The sequence below is a fragment of the Ornithorhynchus anatinus genome, chromosome 3 (assembly GCF_004115215.2).
Source record: "Ornithorhynchus anatinus isolate Pmale09 chromosome 3, mOrnAna1.pri.v4, whole genome shotgun sequence".
Classification (NCBI taxonomy): Eukaryota; Metazoa; Chordata; class Mammalia; order Monotremata; family Ornithorhynchidae; genus Ornithorhynchus; species Ornithorhynchus anatinus.
Window position 1 is genome coordinate 9,199,391 of NC_041730.1, and position 27,069 is coordinate 9,226,459.

Genomic DNA, 27,069 nt, shown 5'->3' on the forward strand with positions numbered 1-27,069 from the left:
GAGGGAGAGGTAAATAAAGGGTGCAAATCCCAGGGCAGTGCAGAAGGGAGTGAGAGGAGAGGAGTTGAGGGATTATTTGGGGAACGCCTCTTGAAGGAGATGAACTTTAAATAAGACTTTGAACATGGTCAAAGTGATCATCTGTTGAATATGAAGAGCCAGAGGCTGGACTTTGGTGTTAGACGAGATCGAAGTGCACGGAGTAGGTGGATCGATCCCAGACCTCTCTGGGATCCAAGTGTGATTTCTTTCAATGGGTAATTTATTTTCCAAAAGATCCTTTGCTTCTTACCTTCTGTCATAGTAATAATAATTATGGTATTTGTTAAGCACTTACTACGTGCCAACCACTGTCCTAAACTCAAGGGTAGATACAAGGTAATAAGATTGTCCCACTTAGGGCTCACAGTCTTCATCCCCATTTTACAGATGAGGTATCTGAGGCACCGAGAAGTTAAGTGACTTGCCCAAGGTCACACAGCAGACAGGTGGCAGAGCTGGAATTAGAACCCACGTCCTCTGACTCCCAAACCTGTGCTCTTTCCACTAAACCACACTGCTTCAGCGTGGTTCAGTGGAAAGAGCCTGGGCTTCGGAGTCAGGGGTCATGGGTTCGACTCCCGGCTCTGCCACTTGTCAGCTGTGCGACTGTGGGCAAGTCACTTAACTTCTCTGTGCCTCAGTTACCTCATCTGTATAATGGGGATTAACTGTGAGCCTCACGTTGGACAACCTGACTACCCTGTATCTACCCCAGCACTTAGAACAGTGCTCTGTACATAGTAAGCGCTTAACAAATACCACCATTATTATTATTATTCTCGGCGGGTCTTTCCCCACGAACTAACACATTCGACCTGTTCTATCATCCTTTGATGCTGTTATTTAGTCTTGTGAAAGATGAGGAGTGTGGGTGTTGGCAAGTTAGGACTGAGGCTCACTTAGAGGTGTGAAGACTTTGAAACACCTGCCAGTTTAATGTTAATCAAACATAATCTTCAATCTTTGAAGATTAAAAATTGCTGAATTGGAGCGAGCCAGTTCACACTTTCTTGTAACTCATTAATTTATAATATATTGTTCAAAGGAACACAAAAAAACAAGTTCTAATATGGGCACTTGCATATTCTTCACTGCCTTATCTAAAATGATCTGAATAAAAAGCCAGTTCTTTTTTTTCTCCACACTATCAAGCCACTTTTGTTGCTTTCATCATGTAAGAGTAGGTTTAGGGGAGGGACAACAGAGCTTTGTTTTTGTGTGTGTGTGTTGTTTTCAACTCCTACATTAAGTAATAATCCAAAATATTACATTGTCTCCCACGGTATTCCAGAATTAATGATTTAACATGGAATTCAGTTGTTATGCTGTTCTAAATTTTCTTTTGAATTCCTAGTACTTGTTTAATGGTTGTTTATTAGATACAGTTAAAGTTTTTATTTGTCCTGTGTTTTCCTCAAGAATTGTAAACTCAGACTAGATGCTGTTAGCACATTTGGAGAAAGCAAAAATAACAACATTGTGAAACCCAAGAAATTCAAAATTATTTTCCTTCTTTAGTCCTTGAAGAGGAAGTGAAATTTAAATGCAGACCGTGGTCTACCACCATGGGTCTGATATTGTTCATGCTAAAACACCTGGGCAGTGTATTCAGAGGAATTAGTGTGAGGCTGACTTAATTATGGTATTTAAGTGCCAAGCACTACTCTAAGTGCTGAGGAAGATACAAGGTTATCAGCTTGGACCCAGTCCTTGTCCCACATGGGGCTCATATTCTAGGTAGGAAGGAGTAGAATTTAATCCCATTTTACAGATGAGATAACTGAGGAACAGGGAAGTTAAGTGCCCAAGATTTGCCCAAGGTCACACAGCAGACAAGTGGCAGAGCTGGGGTTTAGCACCCACGTCTTCTGACTCCCAGGCCCATGCTCTGGTATTTGTGAAGCACTTACTATGTGCCAGGCACTGTGTATAGTGCTGGGGTAGTACAAACTAATCTGATTGGACATTAGAGAAGCAGCGTGGCTCAGTGGAAAGAGTCCGGGCTTGGGTGTCAGATGTCATGGGTTCGAATTCCGGCTCTGCCACTTGTCTGCTGTGTGACTGTGGGCAAGTCACTTCATTTCTCTGTGCCTCAGTTCCCTCATCTGTAAAATGGGGATGAAGACTGTGAGCCTCAGGTGGGACAACCTGATTACCCTGTATCTACCCCAGCGCTTAGAACAGTGCTCTGCACATAGTAAGCACTTAACAAATACCAACATCATCATTATTATTATTATTAAGTTTCCTGTCTATCAACTGTATTGTAATGTGTTTTCCCAGTTGCTTAGCACAGTGCTTTGCATACATAATACAGGGTCAGTGAATCCCATTGATTGAGGCCCCTAGATGGTAAATTCCTTGAGGGCAGAGATTAAATATCTGTTCTCCCTATTAGACCGGGAACCCCATGTGGGACAGAAACTGTGATCCTATTGCATTTACTCCACAGCTTGGCTCAGTGCTTAGCACAAAGAAAACAATTAACAAATACCACACTTACAGTTGTATTCTCCCCAGTGTTTACTTATTGACTGACTAGAAACTGCCATTATTACCAAACAGTGGTGTAACCTAGGGGAAAGAGCCTGGTGTCTGTCTCAGGCTTCTGACGGGAGACTGAACGCATCCTTTGATGTTGATAAGCCATGTAGTTTATGCTCTAGTGGGAAGACCATAAATCTGCGAATCAGGATACTTGGGGCCTCCTGCCATTTGCCTGCTATATGAATGTGGGCAAGTCGTTACCTTGGAGAAGCAGCGTGGCTCAGTGGAAAGAGCACGGGCTCGGGCTTTGGAGTCAGGGCTCATGAGTTCGAATCCCAGCTCTGCCACTTGTCGGCTGTGTGACTGTGGGCAAGTCACTTCACTTCTCTGCGCCTCAGTTCCCTCATCTGTAAAATGGGGATGAAGACTGTGAGCCCCACGTGGGACAACCTGATTCCCCTATGTCTACCCCAGCGCTTAGAACAGTGCTCGGCACATAGTAAGCGCTTAACAAATACCAACATTATTATTATTATTACCTTTTGAGGCTCCAGTTTTTTTCGTTGTGGACTTTTTATCCACTCTTTTCTTTGACATTATCCTAGCTCATCTAGGGACAGACTGTCCCTCATCAAAGCCCTTGAAAAATCGTACTCCAGGAAGCCTCCCCCTGATTAATTTCTAAATTCACCTTTTTATATCTCCCCACCACCTGAGCACTTCCTCAAAGCATGTATGCACCTATCTTTTTACACTATAATTTCCTCTTACCAGTCATTTTAGTTTCTGTCTTTCCTGCTAGATTGTAAACACTGAGGGCTGGGACCATATCTGCATCATCTGTTTATTTACTAAAAGTTTAATCCTGTGATCTGTACAGAGAAGGCCCTTAATAAATGTTATTGATAGGGCCAGGGCCTGATTTAATTGTAAATGTAAAATGGGGATTAAGACTGTGATCCCCACGTGGGACAACCTGATTCCCCTGTGTCTACCCCAGCGCTTAGAACAGTGCTCTGCACATAGTAAGCGCTTAACAAATACCAACCTTATTATTTAATTATCTTGTATCTTCTCCAGTACTTAAGACAGGGCTTGGAACTCTGTAAGCAGTTAATAAATACTGTTATTTTTATTAATTGCCCATGAAATGCATCAGTTGCTTAAGCAAAAGCTACGATTGTGGTGTGTTGTTACAACATAGTACAGGGAAGCCATGTGGCGTAGTGGAAAGAGCATAGGCTTGGGAGTTAGAGCACCTGGGTTCTAACCCCATCTCCACCAACTGTCTGCTATGTGATCTTGGGCAAGTCACTTAATTTCCCTGTGCTTCAGTTACCTCATCTGTAAAATCCTCCTTCCTCCAAGTTAGATCCTCCTTCCTCCAAGTTAGGCTCTGAGCTCCATGTGGGACAAGGACTGTGTCCAACCTGATTGCTTGGTATCAACCACAATGCCTGTACAATGCCTAGCATGTATTAAGCACTCAACACATACCGTTTAAAAAAAGCCCACATCTCTAGTTGTAGTTGGAAATCTTTTTATCTCACCTTGGTTAGGGACAGACTTACCCTTTTTTTTGGTGTGGAATTAATGAGACTACAGCTGGAGGCGATATGACCACAGCTTGCTCATTTAGATGAGCCTGGAAAGAACCCTGAAAATTTTGTCTGTTACCATACCTTAAGGCAGAACAACCCTAAAAAGTATTATTCTTATTTTACCTGAACCCATAACTACAACAAAACCCCAATTTAAAAAAAAATTAAGTTGGAATAGATTCATTTTTGCTATAGTTATGTTTTTTCATTTTATTTCACTATAGCATGATAAAAGTCTTAGACAATATTCTTCCCACAGCGTGAGTCAATTCTGGAAATAACTTGATCCACGAACTTGTCTAAGTAAATCCGATATAGGAAGAAACGGTTGTGGGCATCCATGTAAAGTGGAGATAGGCATGATGCTCCTCTGCTTCCCAGCCTCTCCTTCAGCTTTACTGTACTGTACCAATACAGTAAAATAGCAATGAGTGGCAAGGGATTGAAAGCATTCTGCTGGAAACGAACAGAACAATTATTTGGAAATTAGTGTCATAAAATGTTAGTCATAGTTGTGTCTGAAACACCTACCCCCCAACCCACTAATTCTCATTGAACCCATGATTACTATAACATACTTTTCCCAACCACGAGGTTCTTCTAGAACACAATTATGGCATTATAGCAGAAATGATTCTATTGTATACTGGCTTTTGAGAAAATTAGAGGTGGGATTTACCTAACCTTTCAGTTGTCCTTCCATTTAAATAAATCCAGAAACCTCCACAGACCCATCTGTTGGGAAGACACGTGTCAATTGGATAGCTGTAATTTGTCTTAGAACCTGGAGGTACATTAAGGTAATAAGTAATAAGGTAATAATTCACTTGTTACATACAGGGCTTTCTCTTTTGCATAGACTACTAGTCATATATTATTAATATACATAGATTATGCAAAGCCATCTGGTTTCACTTTGGCAACCATTGCTTATGACTGTGAGGTCACTAGAAACTGCTCTTAGAACTTCACTTTATGACTTGACCATCAAAAGTAGAAAGTTAGAATCGCAGAGCTAGGAGTAAACAATTGCAGCATAGAAACTGAATGTGACACAAAGGAAACTAGGAGCAATTTTAGTGAATTTTCCCCAACATATGTTCAGTATCTTGCCATTTCTTTGGTTCTTGAAATAGCCATTAACAATATTAAGCACACAAGCTGCGCTGGAAGTATAGGCTAGCGTTGTTGGACAAACATTCCCTGAGCAATGGGCCAGCCGTAACAATTAGTAAAACACAGGTTTGACAGAGCTGAGTGAATTTTGACATTTAATATGAAAGCTCACTTTCATTAGTGATTAGCCAAAGTACAAGGTCCATCTCTCTGTTAGATAAACAGTATATTTCTCATTCTTCCTTTCTGTTCTTTTTCTCTTCATTTTTCATACCATCTTTTGTTTATTACTGTCCTCTGACCTGGCTCTCTTCCTGTATCTTGTTGTTATGTATGCTTGTTTTTTATGTTTGTGGTGGTGATCTTGCACGTACTTTTGTTTCTTCGTGTGTCTGAGCTACCAGGTCTGTATGTATAAGAGTATTTTGGGATAGGAGCTTCCTGTTCATATATATCTCTGCAGATGTATGTATGTTAATGGAGTGCAGAAGCCAATGTTTGACTCTGCTGCTCTGGCGGGCCCTAAGATAACCTACCTCTCCAGGGGTGAATATCACCCCTAGACTGAACTGACTCTTATCTTTTGGTAAGAGTTGAGGTGTTTGAGTTCCTCAGTTCCCGAAACACCCATAGTTCCACTGCCTGGCTTGGCCCAAGAAACACTGCAGTGGGATGAGGTTTTGTACCGAGCTACTTCTGTTCTATTCTGTCTTCTGTCTGTAAGCTGTATGAACCAATCCAAAGGTGATCCAAGCATGCTTTAGCAATTTATGTCTAGAAGAAAAACCAAGACTTTAATTTTCAAAGCATTTTTTATGATTCTTGTCAATTGAATGAACAGTTGAAGTAGTCCAGAGTTCAGTGGCTGCTTCCACAAAGCAGAAATTGTGGGCTTGGTTCAGGGTTAATCTGAGAAATGTTTAGTCAGCACAATCTACTTCATACAGTGCATTTTAATTTGTCCATATAGTCTGTTACGTCTGCACTAAACCCTGGAATTTAACCCGCGGTCCTCCTTTACCATATTTCTTGTGCATAGACTGTGCGTAAGAGGCTAATAATGTTTTTTAGAATATAAATGAATAATCTAGCCACTCATTTTCCTCTAGATGTTCCCCAAGTGGATGAGCCCATTTCTGTTTTATCTGAGGCAAAGTGTACCCCTTGCCTACTTTAGGGGGAGAATTAAGTGGGATTTAGCCCAAGCTAATTCTTAAAAATGAGAAATTAGATTGTAAATTCATTGGAAACAAGAACTTTGTCGTATTTTGTTTGTGCTCTGCCCACAAATACTCAAAAAATGCTGTTGATGAGACAGATAATGAAAGACAAATGTGAATTGGGTAAATACAATCAAAATTAATCTGAGATTTAATTGTGGTTTGGTGATCTAGGTTAAGCACAGTATGGCTTTTTAAGAGTCTCTGAAGGAATAAGAAAAGTTAGAAGTTCATGAACAGCTGCACTACAAAGTCAGATTTGGACAATTACTTCCGATTCTCCCCAAGTGGGAATGAAGCTGCTTCCAGACAATTCCCAGATTGTTTGCAAGTTCAAAGTGCTATAAAAGTGCTAAGTATTACAGTTTCTTTTGTCTCGTGTATTTTTGTTGAATCAGTAGTGAAAAGGAATCTTGGAAGCATAGCTATATTCCAATATGGAAATTAAGTTTTCTAGAAAATTAATGGAAGAGATGAAACACTATGTGGGCTTATTGTCATCTTAATTATCTGTAAAAGTATGTTTTACCCAAAGGCCCCCCAAAATCAAGACAAATGCTGAAGGTTAATTAAGCATGTCAATTGCCTTTACTGGTGTTTTATTCTTGGTATAGCGCTATTAAATTTAGCTGGTGAATGTTCATATTGAGATGAAACAGATGGTAGGATGTTGGTTTTTTTTTTTTTGAGTAAAGGTCTCTTTTGATTAATTTCAGTCCCCAGGACTTTCTGAGTTATGTTGGAAAGAGTTCCATTGGAAAATCAAAGTAAAGGTGCATTAAATTGAAGTAAGGAAATAAATGATTGTGATACTCTTAACCAGAAAATTACCAATGCACAACATCCCCAGTGGCAGGAGCGGCACCAAAATCCTTGTCCCCAGGCCCAAGTCCTCACAGTAATGAACATCTCTCTGCCTTTTTATTTTACTCATGCAAATCGCTAAAACCAATTGCTTTCTTTTCTTCAAATGATTGCTTCCGTCTGCCACTTCCTTTCTGTCTCTACCACTAAATCTCTTTTCACAGGCTCTGCATATCTTGCTCCTGGGCTCCTATGGTCTCCTCTTTGCTGACCTCCCAGCCTCTATCCTCTCCCTGGTCTAAACTGTCCTCTCCCTGGTCTAAACTGCTCTGCACATGGCAGCTGAAATATTCCTGTGGTTTCCACTGCAAACATTAATTCTATTATTGACAGCCCTCTAGTGACTTCTCTTACCTTCTTGTGGTAGTACAAGTTTCTGACTGTTAACTCCAAAAGTCTTCCACTCCACCTGTTTGCCCTCTCCTCTCATATCCCAACCTTCAAAGTTCAGTGAACCTAGCCATACAGGTCTACCTGGGGTTGTGACCACTCCACAATATGTGCACCATGAGGATAGGTCCTGCACTATTTGCTGATTTACCTCTGCGTACGTTCAATCTCTGTAGTTGTCAGTTCCCTCTCCACCTTTCCAGCCCCTATCTTGCTCTCCCTTGTGTCTGTGGCTTGCTTTCCTCCCTCCCCCTCATACCAAACTCATGACTTCTCATTTGTCTCCCCAGCAATCAATCAGTCGGTCATTTATTGAGCCCCTGTTATGTGCGGAACACTGTTACTAAGTGCTTGGGGAGATACATAGAATGGAATTGGCAGACGTGTCCTTTGCCCACCAGGAACCTACAGTCTGTAGGGACCCACAATGAGCCAGTATTTTTCAAACTTTAATCTGAGCAACAGTGGTTATCGTGCTGCCCATGTAACTTATCCCAGTCCATCCTCATCCATATTTCTGTAATTTTGGCTTTGGCCAGAGAGACTTAGCTTCAAGTCAGGAATGGGAGTTCCTGTTTCTGAATTCTTGTGTTTTTCTGTTTATTCATCCGTTCGATTATATACATTTATCCACTTGGCTTTTCCTCTCTATTTTAATGCAGTAAGAATATATTATTTGGTTATTAGAAACTCCAGCACATGCATTACAATCAATCAGGAATGTTTATTGAGCACTTAATGAGGGACCTGTAAATTTAGGACTCTTGGATTGATGTTGGAAGGAAATAGAAATTTTCACCATTTTATTAACTTGCCACAGCTTTGCCCAAACAGAAGCCTAAGAACCTGAACTTACACACCATTTGCAATAAGAGAGAAAGCTTAATTCTCCCATAAGTCATGGGCTCATTGCAAAGATATGAAGTGATTTCTCTCTCCCATCTGAGATCCTTTTTCTTTTAAAGATTAAAAAAAAAGGCCTTTATTCTTAAAGGAGTACTTATTTTAGCCTGTCTTGGATGAAAACTGCAGTGAAAAAGATTTTCTGACTGTGTACAGAAAAGAGTAAAGGGATTTAATATCTCATTGTGGGCAGAGAACGTCTACCAACTCTGTTGTATTGTACTCTTTCTTCCCAAGTACTTAGTAAGGTGCTCTGCACACAGTAAGCACTCAGAAAATACGATAGATCGATTGATCTGACCCACATGGATCATCAGAAATTTTGTGTTTCTCCAGCAGTTACAGGCTTTCCTCCTCATCCCTTGTTGACTAAAGGCTGGATCCTAATTTTATTTTGCAAATTTATGGACAGAAATGTTAATACCATCCATGCCAATTCTTTACATTTCTCAAAAAAGCCATAAAAGTGCAGATTTACCTACTTGTAAATAAATAATGAATTTCACGTGTTTCAAAGATATATATATACATATATATATATCATATTTCTAATATGGCATTTCAGTGTTTTTGCCAAACGATGTGATGTGTAAATGTGAAATTATAATGCTTAAAATGCACAGGGAGGGGGATGATGGTTTTGTAAAAATCAGAATTTCCTTTACTCTTTTGAAAGGAAAAAATAAAAAGAAACTGATCCATGCTGGGTTAAGACTGTTCCTTGTTCATTCATTCAATCATTCAATCATATTGAGTGCTTACTGTGTACAGAGCACTGTACTAATCGCTTGAAAAGTACAATTCAGCAACAGAGACAATCCCTACCCAAGAACAGGCTCACAGTCCAGAAGCACGGAGACAGAAAACAAAACAAAATATGTAAATGGGCATCCATAGCATCAGTATAAATAGAATCATAGATATATGCACATCATTAATAAAATAAATATAATAATAAATATAATAATGTTGGTATTAAGTGCTTACTAGGTGCCGAGCACTGTTCTAAGCGCTGGGGGAGATATAGGGTAATCAGGTTGTCCCACGTGAGGCTCACACACTTTTAATCCCCATTTTACAGATGAGGGAACTGAGGCACAGAGAAGTTAAGTGACTTGCCCACAGTCACACAGCTGACAAGTGGCAGAGCCGGGAGTCGAACTCATGACCTCTGACTCCGAAGCCCAGGCTCTTTCCAGTACATATATACACAAGTGCTGTGGGACGAGGGTAGAGCAGAGAGAGGGAATCGGGGTGATGGGGAGAAGGAGCAGAGTAAAAGGGGGGCTCAGTCTGGGAAGGCCTCCTGGAGGAGGTGAGCTCTCACTAGGGCTTTGAAGGGAAGAATTGAGCTAGTTTGGCAGATGTGAGGAGGGAGGGCGTTTCAGGTCAGAGGTAGGATGTGGACCAGGGGTCGACGGTGGGACAGGTGAGAACGAGGCCCAGTGAGGTTAGCAGCGGCAGAGAAGCGGAGTGTGTGGGCTGGGCTTTAGAAAGAGAGAAGGGAGGTGAGGTAGGAGAGGGCAAGGGGATGGAGAGCTTTGAAGCCAGTAGTTTAGGAATTTTTGCTTGGTAGGCAACCACTGGAGATTTTTGAGGAGGGGGGTGACATGCCCAGAGCTCTTAATTGCTATTACCATTCTTCAACCAAAGAGTGGTATTTATTGAGTTCTTACTGTGTGAAGAGAACTATACTAAGCCCAGATAGCTAACGAGTACAATACAATTCAATTGTTAGCATCCCCCACTCTCAAGGAGCTTACACCCCACACAGCCATTTTGCATACTTGTTGGAAAAGCATCCTGGCATAGTGGATAGAGCCCGTGCCTGGGAGTCAGAAGGTCATGGGTTCTAATCCCGGCTCTGCTACCTGTCAGCTGTGTGACCTTGGGCAAGCCACTTCACTTACCTGTGTGTCAGTTCCCTCATCTGTAAAATGGGGATGAAGGCTGTGAGCCCACGTGGGACAACCTGATTACTTTTTATCCCTCCCAGTGCTTAGAACAGTGCTTGGCACATAGTAAGCGCTTAACAAATGCCATCATTATTATTGTTATTGCAATATAATTGTAATATAGCAGCGTGGCTCAGTGGAAAGAACACAAGCTTTGGAGTCAGAGGTCATGTGTTCGAATCAAGAGGCGTTCCCAGACTGAGCTCCTCTTCCCCCTCTACTCCCTCTGCCATCCCCCCTTTACCTCTCCGCAGCTAAAGCCTCATTTTCCCCTTTTCCCTCTGCTCCTCCACCTCTCCCTTCCCATCCCCACAGCACTGTACTCGTCCGCTCGACTGTATATATTTTCGTTACCCTATTTATTTTGTTAATGAATTGTACATCGCCTCGATTCTATTTAGTTGCCATCGGTTTTTACGAGATGTTCTTCCCCTTGACGCTGTTTATTGCCATTGTTCTCGTCTGTCCGTCTCCCCCGATTAGACTGTAAGCCCGTCAAACGGCAGGGACCGTCTCTATCTGTTGCCGACTTGTTCATCCCAAGCGCTTAGTACAGTGCTCTGCACATAGTAAGCGCTCAATAAATACTATTGAATGAATGAATGAATGAATCCCATCTCTGCTACTTGTCAGCTGTGTGACTGTGGGCAAGTCACTTCACTTCTCTGGGCCTCAGTTACCTCATCTGTAGAATGGGGATTAAGACTGTGAGCCCCATGTGGGACAACCTGATTCCTCTGTGTCTACCCCAATGCTTAGAGCAGTGCTCTGCACATAGTAAGCGCTTAACAAATACCAACATTATTATTATTATTATATAGTATGTTATAGTAATATATAGTATTAGTATACCATAGTATAGTATAATATATAGTATATATAGTATAATATATAGTATAATACATAGTATAGTAATATACAGTATTGTATTGCTATGTAGTAATACTATATAGTAATAATAATGTTGGTATTTGTTAAGTTAGAGAATTTGTTAAGTTTGTTAGAGAAGCAGCGTGACTCCATGGAAAGAGCCCGGGCTTGGGAGTCAGAGGTCATGAGTTCGAATCCCGGCTCTGCCACTTGTCAGCTGTGTGACTTTGGGCAAGTCGCTTAACTTCTCTATGCCTCCGTTCCCTCATCTGTAAAATGGGGATTAACTGTGAGCCTCACGTGGGACGACCTCATGACCCTGAATCTCCCCCAGTGCTTAGAACAGTGCTCTGCACATAGTAAGCACTTAACAAATAGCAACATTATTATTATTAAGTGCATACTGTGTGCAAAGCACTGTTCTAAGCACTGGGGAAGATACCAGGTAATCAGGTTGTCCCATGTGGGGCTCACAGTCTTCATCCCCATTTTACAGATGAGGGAACGGAGGCACAGAGAAGTGAAGTGGCTTGCTCAAAGTCACACAGCTGACAAGTGGAGGAGCGAGGATTAGAACCCCTGACCTTCTGAATCCCAGGCCTGGGCTTTTTCCACTCAGCCATGCTATTTCTCATATGTGGTACTTCTGCTTCTGTATGTGTGTTCTTGTCCTGTTCCTCCTGTGTGGAAGATCTGACTTTTTTTTGTGGCTCTTCATATTACCTGAAAACAGTGGGTGTTAGGTATTGTTTATTGACTGCCTCTAGGGTGGTTAGGATTTTTAGCAAAACATTTATACAGGTCTGTAAAGAACTTTGTGCTATACATAGGAAAGATGGCTCATATGTTGTTAAGTGCCTCATTTACTTGGTAATTATTACATTTTTGTCTCAATTTCCAATAGTCCAATCTGCCTGAAAAGAAGTGACATCAAATCACCATTAAGTTTTAGAGATAAAATTCTAGCTGGATTTAACAGGTTATAGAGGTTTTCAAGTAAGTAAATAATAATTTCTGCCTTCAGATAAAAGAGAAATTTCTAAAGCCTGAAAAGTTTTTGTGGTTGGAAGTCAAGCTGGCTTCTATTTCTCATTGTCTCTTTGAAATTTGAATTTAAATTGTAAATTGGTGTCAACCAGGAAAAGCCCAAGTGGTTTTAATTAATCCTTAGGTGGTTGTTGGGTTTTTTTTCCCTTGATTCTAGATGGCTTTTCCTAAAATCAAACTGGATATTGTCAATTGCCTCTTTTTGAACATGTTTTAAGCAGCTACAGTTCCAAGTTTACTGGGTTACTTTTATGTTAAAAAAAAATGTTGGCAATAACAAGTTCATTCATTTTGTCACAGCTTGAACTGAGAGAACATTGGCTCTGAAATAGTCCATTTGACTATGTAGGTAGGAAATTAATTCCTGCATTTTTGAATGTTAACATATCATCAGATGTGGTGTTAAGAAAAACAAGAGCCTGGCAATTCAGTAATCATCAGAGAAATGCTTTGAGCCTAAGGTTAGACAAATATGATGTGATTTTTAAAAAATTTTATTAAAGCAAACTTTAAATCCTCTCTCCAGCCGGGGACCACATTTTTAATTATTATTGTACTTGCTAAGCATGTACTCTGTGTCAAGCACTGTTCTAAGCGCTGGATGCACTTCGGCTGTAACACTGAACAGGAGTACAGTAAATTTAGTTTTGAGACCTGAAAAGTCATGACTCTGCTAACTGACTACTGTGTGGTAGATTTACTTAGGGCACATTTTGATGTCCTCTAGACTGCAAGCTCGTTGTGGGCAGGGAAAGTGCCTACCAAATCTGTTCTGTACTATCCTGAGTGCTCAGTACATGCTCTGCGTACAGTAAAAGCTCGATAAAGGCAATTGGGTGACGCGCGCTCTGCTCCGACCTGAAGTCAGGACCGATCTAACTCTGGAAAGCCAGGTTGAGCTCAGGTTAAAGGGTGTGGGCTTCAGTCTTTAGGAAGGGTGGTTTATATAGTGCCAAGCACAGCCGCTGGTGTGCAGTATGTTGTGAACGTAGTATATTAAAGTCCCAGTCCACCCATCAGTACCCTAAGTCCAAGCGGCCCACAGAACTGTGTGTGCACAATATTTTGTCTCTGTTGGGCACTGCCATCCTCAGCAGTGAAATCAGCCCTGAAGGGGTAGAGGCTCCTTCTTGAGTAGGGCTGGACTGGAGTCAGAGTTTGCAGAGCTCCAGATTTTTGCTCCAGGTGGGGCTTGGCAACATGAGTTACTGCTTGGTGGTGGTAAATACCAAAATGGAAGGAAGGTTAGAGATGGGGAAGAAACACAATATGCCCTGCTTCAACGATTTTTTTCAAATGAACAGTTTTATGTATTAGAGCAAAGTTGGGAGGGTTGCTTCAGATTAAGTTACCTGCTTAAGGTAACAAAGTTTAACTTTATCGTAGATTCTGTTAAAGCCTGTAAAATCAGTATTCAAAAAATGGGAAGGATAAATGACCAAAGGTGGTACCTTACTCTTTGAAGGAAGAGACATTCAATTTTCCATCGCAAAATCCTTAATCTACCACCAGTCTTCATGAAAACAGACAGGGCCTCTGTCCATTTTATTTCTAAAATAAATTATAAGAAGAGCTCAATTATTTTCAGCTTGTTAGCCCCTAAGGCCCAGGGCCATGTCTAATTCGCACTCCTCACACTAAATATGGTGCTTTGACATAGGGGCTTAATAAATGCTGTTACCACTACTATTAGAAATATTCTTTACTGCTCTGAATTAGAAAGCTCTGCAGTTTAATGTGTTCTGGCTTTTCCCATAACAGTAAAATCTCATGAATTGGGATCCCCTAATTTGGAATTCACTTCTATTTTTAACCACTCAATCTCCAAGGGCTCCTTCCCCTCTGCCTTCAAACACGCCCACGTCTCCCCCATCCTAAAAAAACCCGCTCTTGACCCCACTTCCCCCTCCAGTTATCGTCCTATCTCCCTACTACCCTTCCTTTCCAAAATCTTAGAACGAGTCGTCTACAATCGATGCCTAGAATTCCTTAACTCCCATTCTCTCCTAGACCCCCTCCAATCTGGCTTCCGTCCCCTCCGCTCTACCGAGACTGCTCTCTCTAAGGTCACCCGTGACCTCCTTCTTGCCAAATCCAATGGCTCCTACTCCATTCTGATCGTCCTTGACCTCTCTGCTGCCTTTGACACTGTCGACCATCCCCTCCTCCTCCATACCTTATCTCACCTTGGCTTCACGGACTCTGTCCTCTCCTGGTTCTCCTCTTACCTCTCTGGCCGATCATTCTCGGTCTCCTACGCCGGAGCCTCCTCCCCCTCCCATCCTTTAACTGTTGGAGTTCCTCAAGGGTCAGTTCTTGGCCCTCTTCTGTTCTCCATTTACACTCACTCCCTTGGTGAACTCATCCGCTCTCACGGCTTTGACTACCATCTCTACGCAGATGACACGCAGATCTACATCTCCGCCCCTGTCCTCTCCCCCTCCCTTCAGGCTCGCATCTCCTCCTGCCTCCGGGACGTCTCCACCTGGATGTCGGCCCGCCACCTAAAACTCAACATGAGCGAGACTGAGCTCCTCATCTTCCCTCCCAAGCCCGGTCCGCTCCCAGACTTCTCCATCACCGTGGAGGGCACGACCATCCTTCCCGTCCCGCAGGCCCGCAATCTCGGTGTCATCCTCGACTCGTCCCTCTCGTTCACCCCACACATCCTATCCGTTACCGAGACCTGCCGGTTTCACCTCTACAATATCGCCGAGATCCGCCCTTTCCTCTCCACCCAAACGGCTACCTTACTATTACGGGCTCTCGTTATATCCCGGCTAGACTACTGTGTCGGCCTTCTCTCTGACCTCCCTTCCTCCTCTCTCGCCCCGCTCCGGTCTATTCTTCACTCCGCTGCCCGGCTCATCTTCCTGCAGAAACGATCTGGGCATGTCACTCCCCTTCTTAAACAACTCCAGTGGTTGCCCATCGACCTCCGCTCCAAACAAAAACTCCTCACTCTAGGCTTCAAGGCTCTCCATCACCTTGCCCCTTCCTACCTCTCCTCCCCTCTCTCTTTCTACCGCCCACCCCGCACGCTCCGCTCCTCTGCCGCCCACCTCCTCGCCGTCCCTCGGTCTCGCCTATCCCGCCGACGACCCCTGGGTCACGTCCTCCCACGGTCCTGGAACGCCCTCCCTCCTCACCTCCGCCAAACTGATTCTCTTTCCCTCTTCAAAACCTTACTTAAAAATCACCTCCTCCAAGAGGCCTTCCCAGACTGAGCTCCTCTTCCCCCTCTACTCCCTCTGCCATCCCCCCTTTACCTCTCCGCAGCTAAAGCCTCATTTTCCCCTTTTCCCTCTGCTCCTCCACCTCTCCCTTCCCATCCCCACAGCACTGTACCCGTCCGCTCAACTGTATATATTTTCGTTACCCTATTTATTTTGTTAATGAATTGTACATCGCCTCGATTCTATTTAGTTGCCATTGTTTTTACGAGATGTTCTTCCCCTTGACGCTGTTTAGTGCCATTGTTCTTGTCTGTCCGTCTCCCCCGATTAGACTGTAAGCCCGTCAAACGGCAGGGACTGTCTCTATCTGTTGCCGACTTGTTCATCCCAAGCGCTTAGTACAGTGCTCTGCACATAGTAAGCGCTCAATAAATACTATTGAATGAATGAATGAATGAACATATACCGAACAGGGTTATGGAGCGCCCTAAAGACTAACTATGGAGATAAATTGTTCAGACTTGATCCTGATCCAAACAGTTTTTCTCCCTCCTTTTAGTTGAATGAAAAAATTTATGATATTTGCAATGTCTAGGCCCTTCCTTCTTTTGGGTAATTCCCTTTTTTGTCATTAGATATACATCATTTGCCTTAAGTATAAGACATTTGTTTTCAGGCAGTGCAGTTAGGAATTCATGCCAGGGAAAAAACAAAACCAAAAGAACTTCTTTGAGATTCATTTTAGCTTCTTCATAATGTAGTTCACAACTGTTTTAAGAAATTGAATTTTTAGCAAGAAAGGTTTTTCTTATATGCACTGTATTTTTATTTAATACTTTAAGGTGGACACGAATGTAATAGAACCTATATAGTGGCTGATGAGGTGGAGTTGAGAAAAGAAAAATCAACAATTGAAACACCAGGGGAACAATACTTGAAAATTGCCAATGATTGACTTAAGAATACGTAGGAGTTTACAAATCAAATGCTAAAATATGTGGCCCTCTTGACTGTTTCATATGCTTGATCATGGAACAAGGGCAAAGCACTAAAACCAGGCAGCTCCATTACTGAGAGTTGTTTGTTTGACTGACTTTGAAACCTAGAAAGAAATAATGCACATTGAAAGCTCTCTGACCTCAAGTGTAGTTCCTGAAAATTCATGCAGAATATAAAGCTGAAATAAAGTCTCAATGCCTTTTTAAAATTCTGCTGTAGCATGCACTTTTCTGTGTACTGTGCCAAAAGGTCTGTCTTAATTAGTGTTAGTAGAGCTTGGGAGTTTGATAATCGCCTAACATAAATATCTTGTTTGCCAGGAAGTGCTGGTATTTCCAGTTGAATTTTCTCATGGAAATTTTCCATTTTAATCGCATTTCTATTAAGGGCAGATGCGCTCTGTGCCAGCCAGTGCCACAGGCACTGACAATCTTTGCGTTATTCAAAAGGTCTCCAACATTGAGAGGCATGTACCAGTAGTCCCACTTCTGAACCCAACTCAGAATCAATCAAAAATTAGATTTTAAATACCTACTGGGTGCAGAGATCTGTACTGAGCCCTCGGGTGAGTACAGAATTAAGAGGATGGTCCCTGCCCTGGAGGATCTTATATTCTCATGGGGACACTGATGGGGAAAAAAGAAAAAGATGCTACATATGAATTAATGCTTAACATTTTACATATTCTGTAGTAAAGAATATGCAATGCACATAAATCCTATTGGAGGTTTTGAGTTCCAAGTATTTAGGTGACAGCGAAGGACTGAGCTTAATCAGGGATGGCCTCTTGGAAGAAATGTGATTTCAGGAAGGTTTTTGAAGATGGGAAAATTTGTGACCTATTGGATTTGAAGTTGGGAGGTAATTTCAAGCTGGAGTAAGGATGTGGGTAAGTAGTCAGCGGTTAGAGAAGTGAGAATGAGACACAGGGAATAGGTTTGTTTGGGAGGAGCAAAGAGTCCAAGCCGGGATGCAGTGGGAGAAAACAATAGACAAGTAGGAAAGTGAGATTTGAGGGCCTTAAAGTCAATAGTTAGGAGTGTGTGGTTGCAATGTAGTAGGTCAAGGAAATGAGGTAGGAAGGGAATAGCTGCTTGAGTGCTTCAGTAGGAGCATACAGTCTAGAGGGGAAAAGAGGCCTGGACTCTCAAGAAGCTGACAATCGAGTGGAAGATAAAAACAAAAATATATTCCAGAAAAGAGGAAGCAATCGAGTGTGAAGATATGTATATAAGGGTGTGGGTGTGAGTCCCAGCCCATTTTCCATTTATTCTTAGTGGCACTCTAGCACCATTCATCTCTTATACTAATAATAATAATTTTCATGCACTGTTGTAAACACTGCGATGGATACAAGCAAATTGGGTTGGACACGGTCCCTGTCCCACATGAGTCTCACAGTCTTAATCCCCATTTTACAGATGAGGTAACAAAAGCACAAAGAAGTGAAGTGATTTGCCCAAGGTCACACAGCAGACAAGTGGTAGAGCCGGAATTAGAATCCGGGTCCTTCTGACTCCCAGCCCGGGCTCTATCCACTAGGTCACGCTGCTTCTCTTCCCTGAATAGGAGCTGCCCAAACGTGACCTAGGTCTAACCAGATTCAGCCTTCTGCCAGCCAGACTGTTCTGAGGCTTCAAATCCCACAGGACCTACAGTCTAAGTTTAGCCCATGCAGAATTCTTCTTGTGCAAATGTCTAGCTGGCAACCTTCCCTCCCATATGGCTCATTTTTTTTAAAATGGTATTTGTTAAGCTCTTACAATATGCTAGGAATTGTACTATGCACTAGGGTAGTTACAAACCCATCAGGTTGGACAAAGTCCATGTCCCGCATGGGGCTCAGTCTAACTTTCCATTTTATAGATATAGTCACTGAGTCACCCAGAAGTTAAATGACTGGCCAAAATTCATACAGCAGACAAATGGTGGAGCCGGGTTTAAAACCGAGGTTCTCTGGCTCCCAGGCCCATGGCTCTTTCCACTAGGCCACAATGCTTCTTTGTATTCTGGCTGTGTCCTGAGGATTATCTTGAAGCCACCTATTATAGTAGTGGAGTGGGACTCCCAAGACAAGAATAGGGGATGGAAACAGACATTAATATAAAAAGTAAATTATAGATGTATATGTAAATGCCGTGGTGTTGATTATTGCTTTAATCCGCAGATGGGCAAAATAGGTCTAATTTTCTTTTCCTGGAGCATAAATCTTCAAGTTTATCACATCATTCTTACACAATTTTTGCTCTGTTAGGCTGGTGTGAATTACATTATGCTTTTTAATATCTCTTGGAAAATAAATTTAGTAGCTTGATATTTAGAGGTATGAGAAAACAAAAACAATTCAATTTTATTGATGTATATTAGATGCTGTTTTTGTTGGTGTTAGTCTCTGTGGGAATTAATGAGTATCAAAAAAGACAGCCATTTCAATTTATGATATTAACATAAAACCAGCTGAGTCCTGCTGAAAAGTCTGTTGACATCTCAGTTTTAGAGTTCTTAAAGGTTTTTCTGGTTAATCTCAGTAATTCACATATTTGATGCAAGAGGATGGTTCTGGGTTCACCTGGTGTATGAATCAATCAATGGTATTTATTGACCGCTTACTGTGTTCAGAACACTATATCAAGTGCTTGGGAGAGTACAATATTCCAGAGTTGGATAGCCAAGTTCCCTCCCCACAACAAGTTTATTCATTCATTCAGTAATATTTATTGAGCACTTACTATGTGCAGAGCACTGTATTAAGCGCTTGGAATGTACAATTTGGCAACAGATAGAGACAATCCCTGCCCAATGACGGGCTCACAGTCTAATCGGGGGAGACAGACAGCAGAGCAAAACAGAACAAAACAAGACAGCATTATGATGATAAATAGAATCAAGGGGATATACACCTCATTAACAAAATAAATAGGGTAATAAATATATACAAATGAGCACAGTGCTGAGGGGAGAGGAAGTGGGGTGGGGGAAGTTTACAGTCTAGAATATTAACTGTGGCTTGGTCTTGAGGTAATGGCAGAATGTGAAAAGTTAATTTGGTCCACAGTCTCAACCTTTCCCTTTAGTTCTTAATGTGAAAAAAATGATTTAAGGGACTTTGAAAAATCTAATAGTTTTAAATTATTTTTCTCTCTACAGGTGTTCTGACTTTCTTCCTTGGAAACCCTAAACAAACCTGTTTAGGAGAAGGTGGGCGTAATCTTTTAAATGGACATCTGCTTTTACAGCATGGCCCAGATATCCAATAGTAATGGGTTGAAACAACATTCATCATCACCTTTGGGGTTAACGAGAACAAAAGATGTGGACAAAGCAGAGGCATTACAGATGGAAGCTGAGGCCCTAGCAAAACTGCAAAAGGACAAAAGAGTGGTTGATAATCAAAGAGGTTTGGGATTGTTAGGCAACACCAGGCAAAAAGCACAAGTTCAAAGCCAAGAGGAGCATGATCTCATGGTGTTTCCTGAATCCGAGACCAAGAAAGGGGCAGCGGACATCGATATCGAGAAACTCTCCCATGCCGAACTGGAGAAGTTACTGCTCGATGATAGTTTTGAATCTAGTAAAGCATCTGCATTTCCAGTCACTCCAGTTTTGAGCCCGTCATTTTCAGCGCAGTTTTGTCTTCAGCCTACTATTCAGAGGGCACAATGGCCACCTGGATTCCCCGGGCCATCCCCATGCACTTTACCTTCTATTTATCCACCGGCTTTCAGTAAACGGGCTGGTGCATTCCAAAATGGCCTCAGTCCCAGTCTGTCCACTTTTCAGTCTACAGACCCTATTTATTTAAGTCTTCCAGGACAATCTCCGTACATTTCATATCCGTTAACAGCTACAACACCTTTTCTTCCACAAGGAAGTTTACCCGTGTACCGCCCAGCAGTCAGCCCTGAAATGGCAAAGCTGTTTGACAAAATAGCCAGCACTAAAGAATTCTTGAAAAATGGGAAAGCAAGCACTGATTTGGAGATATCGAGTTCAAAAGCCCCAGTTTCCAGTCTACAGATGCCTCCTAAGACCAGCGACATTAGTAAATTTGACTGGCTGGATCTGGATCCTTTAAGTAAACCAAAAGTGGACAGTGTAGAAGCTTTGGACGATGAGGAAAAGGAGAAGATTACTCCTGTTGTGACAGCAAAGGATCCTTGGGATGCTGTGCTGCTTGAAGAGAGATCACCAGCAAGTTGTCATCCTGAAAGAAGAGTGAATGGCAAATCCTGTTTTGGGGCAACCGTGACAAGAAGCCAGTCTTTAAATATCCGATCAACTCAGCTCACCAAAGTCCAGGGCCAAACAGCTCAGGTAGAGTTCATTTATTACTTTTAAAAGCAATTTGGTCTTATTTGTTGTTATAAATACTGAAAAAAAATCAAAAATTGACATCCATGTGTCAAAGAAGGTTCTGTTTCCCTTTTTTCTGTCTTTTTCTTGTACAAATACAGATTCTTCCCATAATGCATGAATTCTGCTTCTACTATAAACCCCAGCTTACCCCCAAATTTGGTCAACAGTGATTTCAAAGGGTAAAAAAGGACTAGGGGGAACATAGCTTGACAACAATTGAAATATAAGGCTTCTAACACATTGGGTGAAATTTAAGAAGGTAATAGAAGGCAATAAAGCTTGTTTCAAAGCTTTATAAAGCAAAAATTGAAGTAAACTGTTGTACTTGTTTCTCTGACATTTCTTTGACATTTATCTGACATTTACCAGTATGTGTTAGTTCCTCATGGGGAGCCAGTTTACCCTGCTTAAAATAATTTCCTAGTAAGCAATAATTGCAGTTGGTTCCCTGTGTAGTGCAAAGGAAGAACAGATGTTATGAGCATTGTCTCTTATGGTTATGGTATGGTAACTATGTTCCCTTGTCCTTCTGTCCCAAATTTTAGCAGAAATGATTCTAGTAAAAGGGCTTGAGGGAAGTAAACTTTCTAGTACTCACTTCTATCATTAAATTTGTGGTAGGTTTCATGGGCTGTGGAAAACCTTTGCCTCCTATTCTTATGTGGGCATTTTGATGCATACTGTAATTCACATGGCAACAAGCATCCTCTTCCTGTTTTAGAATTCAGATCCAGGGTTTCCCTAAATGTCCCTGATCTGTGGATTTCTTTAAAGTTAATGGCTTTATTAAACTTATTTACTTTAACTTTATTTAACTTTATTAACTTATTTATTAAAGTTAAAGTTAATGGTTTATTAGGTTTTAAACGGAAGCCTTCTAGGTCTCCATGTTCAAAGCATAGTATTGAAATTAAGGAGGGGGAGACCTAATATGCCCTCACTATCTGATGAGCTATCTATCACTACTTATTTTACAGACAAGGAATCTAAGGTTTAGGTTAGTGCTAGCTTTTCATCTCAGAGAAGTGGGAAGAATTGAGTAGATAATGCTTGTAACAGTATTCTTGGAACAAATAGTTATTTAAATGGAAATGTATAAATAGTGGAAATATTTGTCATTATTCACTTTATCTATATGCTATTATATATACTGTCACATCCCAGTTAGCACCATAGATGTTGATCTTACTAGCATCTGGCCTAACAGATTGAGATACCTTTATCTATGCTAAGTAGATATTTAATTCTGAATTAAAATAAACCATCACGCTATTTAACTCAGTTAAAGTACTTAAAAGGAGGGAAAGAGAAGTGCTTAAGCCAGGTAAATGAGAGAGAGAGAGAAAGGAAGAAAGAAAAAGAGCATTGTAAAAGGGAGTGCTGTTTATAAAATCGAGATTTAAGAAAGTTTTATAAATTTAGGTTTACCAAATGTACCTGGCTTGAGTGATATAGAGGCTGGAATGATTATCTTTGTGCTCCCCTCACCCTTAAAATTTGAGTCCCACCACTTTTAGAAGCTGTGAAGGGAGCACCCTGGTCAGAAGAAGCAGTGCTTGGAACATAGTAAGCACTTAATAAATACCATAATTATTATTAGGAAGCAGTGGTGATGTGGGAGTAGGTCCCCTGAAAGAGGAAGCCCGGCCATCCACTGAACAAAGGCATCCTCCCCTACTGCAACGTCGTCCTAATGGGGCTGCCGCTTCAGGTGAGATTGGGACTATATCCAACCTGCTTATCTTGGATCTACCCAGTGCTTAGTGCAGTGCTTGGCACATAGTAAGCACTTAACAAATGCCACACTTATTTAATAACCATGCCTTTGCCACCATGGTGCCTTCCAGCTCTGGCTGGAAGGATTTGAGCCTTATTCCAAATGTGGACGTGGGGGATGTGGCAGGTGCCCCTTTCACTGCCTCCCCACCCTTTTTTTGTCCCTGGCTTTCTTTAGGAGACCTAATCTTTTCCCCTAGAAACCTAACAGTCTAAGTAAGAGACAAAACATCTTCTTAGAAATGAAAATTTAGAAAAAAACACCCGCTTTCCAGCCATATCCCAGATAAAAAGTGGAGACAGTCTCTGGGGATTCTCTTCCGAGCAGTGACAGGCTGGGCTGTCCCAGAGTACATTCTGTCCCAGCTGGTATCCATTTTCTTTTATTCTTCAGTACAAACAAGGAATTTTACTTTAAATCTAGAGGTAGAATCCATGTCCAATAACCTATTTTTAGTTTTTAAAACCTATTCTCCTCCTGGATGATGTGTGGAAGTTTTAACCATTTTGTAGTTAGCAGTTTCAATTTCCAGGCAAAATATTTGTGCTCAAGGTAATGACTCCACTGATTTTTCTAGTGATATTTTTTGTTTTTAAACTATAACAGTAGCCCTGAAATAGCTTTTATTCACACCAGGTGCCTAAGTAACATGTTTGGCCTTGTTTGATCATAATTGCATACTATGGTAATCTGCCTGGTGTCGAGTAAACTGGCTAGTGTTCAAAAGCAGTCTTCAAATGGCTTGAAGAGTACATGCCTTGGCTTAGCTTAATTTTAGTGCGTGCGTGCCCTGTCACTCTGCACTCTTAAAGGTTCAAGCTTTACCTTCTTTTCCTCGTTTGGGGTTTACTTGGAAATGTGTGGCCAGTGTTAAATTTACCAGGATACCATTCCTGTTCAGCTTCCCTCCTTTCCTTCACAGCCCTTCTTCGACAAAGCCACTTCCTCCTTCCCCACCATCCTGATCATTCTATTTTTTCCCCAATAACCTCAGGACTCATATTGTCTTAAAGTCATCATCAACAGTACTGAGAAGCAGCGTGGCTCAGGGGAAAGAGCACGGGCTTTGGAGTCAGGGCTCATGAGTTCGAATCCCAGCTCTGCCACTTGTCGGCTGTGTGACTGTGGGCAAGTCACTTAACTTCTCTGTGCCTCAGTTCCCTCATCTGTAAAATGGGGATTAAGACTGTGAGCCCCACGTGGGACAACCTGATTCCCCTATGTCTACCCCAGCGCTTAGAACAGTGCTCGGCACATAATAAGCGCTTAACAAATACCAACATTATTATTATTAGTAGTACTTTAGTCACTGCTGTGTACAGACCGTGTTCTTGGGAAAACATCCAGAAGAACCTTGTCGTGATCCCTGCCCTTTATGAATTTGCAGTCCATTGCTGGGAAGTACAGTGCCTTTTTATTTATCTGGTTACTCATTTGTTACTGATTTACTCATCTGAGAGGTGGGTCTTTTAAAAAAATTAATCTATTTTCTTGGTCTATTATAGACCAAGAATTTTATTTTATTTATAAAGATTATATATAATCTTTTATATTTTTGTGCCTTATTGTTTTTTTCTGTTAGATATTGATCAGTTAGTTCTGCCTAAAGAATTAGTCCGGTTTTTCCAAACATAGTAAGCTCTCAGTAAATACTTTTGGTGGCAGAGATGATGAATGTAAAACTAGATATTTTTTCCATTTGAATAAATCTTTTAACCAGCAAGAATCGATCAATCAGTGGTGTTTATTGAACACACTTTGTGCAGAGCACTGCAACTAAACATTTGGGAGAGTACAATACAACAGAATTGCTAGACACATTCCCAGCCCGCAGTCAGTTTACAATATAGAGACAAGTTTATGGTCTAGAAGTAGGAGGGATTAGAAAAATCACCAGCTGTGAGAAGGATGAGGATTTTGACTTTTCAGGTGGCCAGCATCAAACCTGTATGTGATTCTGTAAAGGCAAGTACAGACCATTAATCCATGTAACAAAGAGAAAACTTTAGCCAAGTCTTCTTCAGATTAATTTAGGAAATGTATGATGAATACCTAGATGCTTAATTTTTTGGGGGAAGGCTCTTTATTTTCATTTTTTTCCAGTGGTTCACGTTGTTTGTTGTAATGCCCAGACTTCACCTCTTTTAAAGCATCTGTGAAGAACTTAAGGGGTAATTTCCTGGCCAAGATTTTGCGTGATGGTAAAGCTCAGCAAGGGCTTTGTGCTTTTTCCTCCTCTGCAGGCTTACTTCCTGTTTCTTTGTAGTGCTTTTGTTTCGTTAATGATCTTCTAAATTCTTTGGGTGAATTATTTTGTGACCTAAACCAGGAAAGGGTATATAGTACTAAAAAAAAAAACCACTCTGACAAATGAATAACTTAAATCAGTGATTTTAGTTGCTATAGTGTACAAGACCACAAAGGATATAAAAATAAGTCAGGTGGTGTTTTCATAATAATAGGAAAAAATTTACTTCCCAGAAGTTAGTTGGGTCACTGTTTCAGATTACAGCCTGTTTTATTTAAATGAATGGATTCGCAATTGAGCAATATCTCCTCCAAGAAGCCTTTCTTGAAAAAACCTTCCTTTCCTCTTCTACTCCCTTCTATGCCTCCCTGACCTGCTCCCTTTATTCATCCTCCCTCCCAGCCCCACAGCACTTATGTACATATCATTAATTTATTTACTTCTATTAATGTCTGTCGCCCTCTCTAGTATGTAAGCTCGTTGTGGGCAGGGAATGTGCCTGCTTATTATTATTGTACTCTCCAAGCGCCTAGTACAGTGTTCTGCACACAGTAAGTGCTCAATTAATATAACTGAATGAATGGCTAGCGTTCATTCGTTCAGTCGTATTTAGTGAGTGCTTATTGTGTGCAGAACATTTGAGTACTTATCGTCTGTTGGGTAGTGGGGGAGACACTAAAATAAAACTACAGATAAGAGGAAGAAGGAACAGGGGATAGGTATATGAGTTAGTGCTTAAGTAATAGGATATGTAAAATTTATACCAAAAGGCTATAGAAAGTTGTGAGTGGATCAGAACTGTGCCATGTAAGCACTCAACAGGCAGTAACTGGGGAAGGAAGCAGGAGAGATTAAAAATTAATCAGGAAAGTGAGCCCCTCATTGGGCAGGGATTGTCTCTATTGCTGAATTGTACATTCCAAGCACTTAATACAGTGCTCTGCACATAGTAAGCGCTGAATAAATACTATTGAATTAATCAATGAAAGGTCTGTAGGTGATGTGATTTCAGAAGAGTTTTGAAAATGGGGAGTTCAGTGATCTGTCTGTTTTGAAGGGAAGGAAGTTCTAGGTCTAGGTGAGGCTTAAATAAGAGGTTGGTGATGGGAGGGACGAGAATGAGGTTAGGTGAACTAGATCAGCTTGAGAGGAATGAAGAGTGAGAGCTGGGGTTAGGAGGTGAGGGGATAACTCCAAGGGAAAAAGTTGGTTGAGTGTTTGGATACACAATCATTGTCAAAAGCTTTTAATCAAAATGTGCATTTGCATGTGGTGCTGTGATGAGGGCAGTACCAAGCAAGTTAAACAGGATCTAGGAGTTTGCAATCTAAGACAGTGACACTTCAAGATAGTACGGTTATGTATGCAAGTGAGTATTCATTTAAAGAAATGTCTTTTAGCACTGTTTATGTTCTTTGCATACAAAGGATACATTAAATCTCTCTACCTCTTTAAATTAAAAATTGCATGAAAGAACACAGTAATGCAGTTATGTTAAATTCTCTAAAAAGGTAATCTGCAAAGGTTTCATTTTTGAAATCTAGATTGTGTTTGAAATTGCCAGAACCGTAAGGATTTCTTTGGAGTGGCTCTTCTCAAAATAATCATAATGCTTTTCAGAGTGTATTTTGTGCCTCCTTGTGAGTGATCTGAAGCTACTGATTTTTTTAAAAAATAATGCTCCAGAATAATAATTGTGGTATTAAGCACTTTCTATGTGTTAACCATTTTATTGAATGCTAGGTAGGTACAATGTAAGCAGACCACCCCGTCTGCGTACACTTGAAGGGGTCAAAGAACAGCTCCCTTTTTACAGAGGAGGAAACTGAGACATATAAGTTAAGTGACTTGCCCCAGGTCACGCTGACAAATTGTGCAGCCAGGTGTAATAATGATAATTAATAATTATGGTATTTGTTAAGCGCTTATGTGCCAAGCACTGTTCTAAGCACTTGGGTAGATACAAGGTAGCAGGCTGTCCCACGTGGGGCTCACAGTCTTAATCCCCATTTTACAGA

General features: G+C 41.3%; 1 protein-coding gene across 2 annotated transcripts in view; it reads left to right on the forward strand.

Moving 5' to 3' along the window:
* The window catches only part of PIK3C2A (phosphatidylinositol-4-phosphate 3-kinase catalytic subunit type 2 alpha), a 95,934-nt gene that overhangs the window by 19,309 nt on the left and 49,556 nt on the right, over window positions 1-27,069 (forward strand). For both annotated transcript variants that reach the window (XM_001509977.5, XM_029059435.2), the window contains one exon: window positions 19,818-20,984. In XM_001509977.5, coding sequence (XP_001510027.3) covers window positions 19,887-20,984 — 1,098 coding nt within the window. In that variant the 5' untranslated portion in view covers window positions 19,818-19,886. The remainder of the gene's footprint in view (window positions 1-19,817; window positions 20,985-27,069) is intronic.